Here is a 3156-nt window from a genome sequence, read left to right on the forward strand (position 1 = left end):
AAGGAATTACTTTTGATTTTCTAGTACTTGAAGAACTTCTTTTTCTCCCCCTTCCTCCTCCTCCTCCTCCTCCTCCTATTCCTTCTTGTCTTTCTTCTTCTCAGTCTCTGATTTATTCTTGTGTATGGTGTGAGAAATAGATCAAATCTAATCATTTTCCTAATTGCTACCCTGTTTCTCCAGCATCATCTGTTAAAAAGGCCAACTTTGCATCCATGCTTTGAGATATTTCACTTACACTAGATTCCATATGTAGTTATGGATTCTTATGGACTCTGTTGTAGTTCATTGTTTGGTCTACTACGTGGCAGTACTATATATATATATATATAAATATATGATATTTGATATATAATATATAAAATATAAAAATATATACAAACACATACAAAAGACACCCCCACAAAATCATGATTCCAATATGCGCATTTCTTTTTTTTTTTTAAGAGTACGCTCTGAGTTATTTCTGACATGTATAGGATGCCCCTCTTACACTCATTATTCTTTCTACCCAGGTTTTCCCGGCAATGTTTACATGTTTATTTATTTATTTATTATTTATGTATTTTTTTGGAGAAAGGGCCCGCTTTATTGGGAACGGAGCACTGCACATGGGCAGCCTCGACGGGGACGCCCAGGGGCACACGGCACAGGAGGTGTGGCTGATGGAGAGTGACTGGAATGGGCTCCTCGGCCACTTCCCCCCCCTCCCCCCTCCGCAGAGTTGGGCTCTCGCACCCACTTTCCCCGCAGGTCACTGGTTTGCTAGAGATAGAGCCCCTCAGGGGTGCCTTCGTGTTTTTTAGAGAGAACGTTTTCTTTAGATTTTTTTGAAGTCTTCATTTGTTACTTTCATTCTACGTTCTCTCAAGGCCATCAGACCAGCTTCTGTACAGATTGCCTTGATGCCAGCACCGGAGAGGTCATCTTTAGCCATGATCGAGTCGTCCAGGGTCACGTCATCAGCCAGCGTCATTCTGCTCGTGTGGATCTGAAAAATGCACTTTTGGTCTTTTCGTCGGGCAGGGGGAACTCGATCTTCCGGTCGATGCGGCCCGGTCTGATAAGCGCTGGATCCAGAGTTTCTATTCGGTTTGTGGCCATGATAACTTTCACATCCCCTCTTGAATCAAATCCGTCCAACTGGTTCAACAGTTCCACCATCGTTCGTTGAATTTCTCTCTCACCACCAGAATTCGAGTCATATCTTTTAGTCCCAATGGCATCAATGTCATCAATAAACACGATGGATGGTGCATGTTCCTCAGCAACTCGAAACAACTCCCGGACGAGTTTGGGCCCGCCTCCTAGGAACTTCTGAATAAGTTCGGAGCCCACCACTCTCAAGAAAGTGGCCGAGGTTTGGTTTGCTACTGCTTTGGCTAATAAGGTTTTACCTGTGCCAGGCGGACCATAGAGAATGACCCCCTTAGGGGGCTTCATACCCATCTCTTCGTAATATTCAGGATGAGTAAGAGGAAGTTCCACAGATTCCTTAATTTCCTGGATCTGGTTGTCCAACCCCCCAATGTCTGCATAGGTCTCCTGGGGGGCCTTCTCCACCTTCATCACTGGGACCAAGGGATCCGTGTCATCCATCAGCACCCCGATCACAGCATGCACCTTGTGGTTGAGCAGGACCGGGCAGCCTGGTTCCAGCAGGTCTTTGTCCACAAATGAAAGAATGCTGACGTAGTGTTCTGAGCCCACAGATGTAGACACAATGGCGTGATTGTCGTCAATGATCTCTTCCAAGGTTCCCACCGACATTGGGGTCCCCCTCAGATCATCCACCTTGGATCTTTCTTCCTCTTGCTTTTCTTCTAAAGGCTTCATGTGTTCCTGATTTCTAATGAATTCTTCCTCCATGAGAAGATAGTCTTTAATTCTCTCTAACTTCAATAATTTTAAACGTCACTGAGTGTGAGGTGTCACCAGTGGCAGTTTGCTGGCAGCATCTGGTCCCTTTGTTTTCTTCTTCTTTTTCCCCACTCTAGTGGGTACGGGAGGTTCATATTTCTTTTTCTTGTCCTTATCATCCTTCTTGCCACCTCAGGGACCATGACCACCGCTCTGACTTTGACCCATCTTGATTCTGCTGCTTACATGTTTATTTTTTTTCTAAATTGTGTTTGCTACCAACTTGCACAGCCCTAAGGAAATAAATCTTGTTTGTATTTGTGTTGGGATAAAAGTAAATTAATAAGTTAAATTACTGAGAACTAAGATTGTGAGGTGTTGAGGTGTTCTAGCTAAGAGAAGGTCATTTCTAATTCCATTTGCTTGTTTACTTTTTTGTCTTGGGGAGTGTTTATACCCCCGCCCCCCACCATACACTGAAGATGAAACATGTGAATAGAGATTTTCCTCCTCCCTCTTTCCTTCGCTCCCTACAGCATTTCCACTATATGAGCCTTTGGTTATAATAGAGAGCACATTTGGACTAAATCTCACAAGGGTCTTAAAAGCCTTTGATAGTGATAAAATGTCTACAGCATGGCACAAACTTTTCCATGTTCTTTGATTTATTCTAGCCATGATCCTCCCTTTTTGCAAATTGGACAAATAATTCCTAAAGTTAGGATCAGATGAATTGCCAGCCCCAGTGGCTGTTTCTAAGGCTCCAAATGAGAATTCTTTAACCACCAGATTCTGGGTTAAGTTCCCTTTACTTCTTCATTTACGTAATTTCTCAAAGACTCTGGGCAAGGAGGCACGCAGTATTAGAAAGAGACTCCTATTAGTGTTAAACTATTGCCTGTTTTGCTATTGAAATTAGTGATTAGTTTTCAACTCTGCAGTTTTCTTTAATTTACTAAGAAAATGGATGACATTTTTCTCAAATGTATAAAGATACCCTGCAGGGAAATATCTAATTACCCTAAATATATTTTTAAACTCCCAAAAGGAGATACAGGAAAACCTTTTTCAAATGGCTCTATTAGATAGAATAGCTTAATATTCCTTTGATAAACTCTGGGATCCTCACAATGGTGGGATTTATGAGGAACTTTCTGTTTTGTGCTGCACAGAGTCCGATCCTATGCAGAAACCTGGAGTTGCCTGGGGAAAACAGACCATTTAAATGCAAATCTTCTAATCCAGGAGATTCACACTCTAAATAGAAGTGGGTCTTTAGGGTGACTCATGAAGTTG

General features: G+C 42.4%; 1 protein-coding gene across 1 annotated transcript; it reads right to left on the bottom strand.

Moving 5' to 3' along the window:
* Positions 1-757: 757 nt before the first annotated feature.
* LOC129075104 (26S proteasome regulatory subunit 4-like) lies at positions 758-2097 on the bottom strand. The gene is given in 3 exon segments (XM_054579083.1): positions 758-831; positions 833-1002; positions 1005-2097. Coding segments are annotated over 3 exon segments (1101 nt in total). The 5' UTR covers positions 1870-2097; the 3' UTR covers positions 758-765.
* Positions 2098-3156: the final 1059 nt, after the last annotated feature.

The sequence above is a fragment of the Pteronotus mesoamericanus genome, unplaced genomic scaffold, assembly GCF_021234165.1.
Source record: "Pteronotus mesoamericanus isolate MK-2021 breed Mesoamerican mustached bat unplaced genomic scaffold, CSHL_Meso_final contig_52, whole genome shotgun sequence".
In the NCBI taxonomy this organism is placed as follows: Eukaryota; Metazoa; Chordata; class Mammalia; order Chiroptera; family Mormoopidae; genus Pteronotus; species Pteronotus mesoamericanus.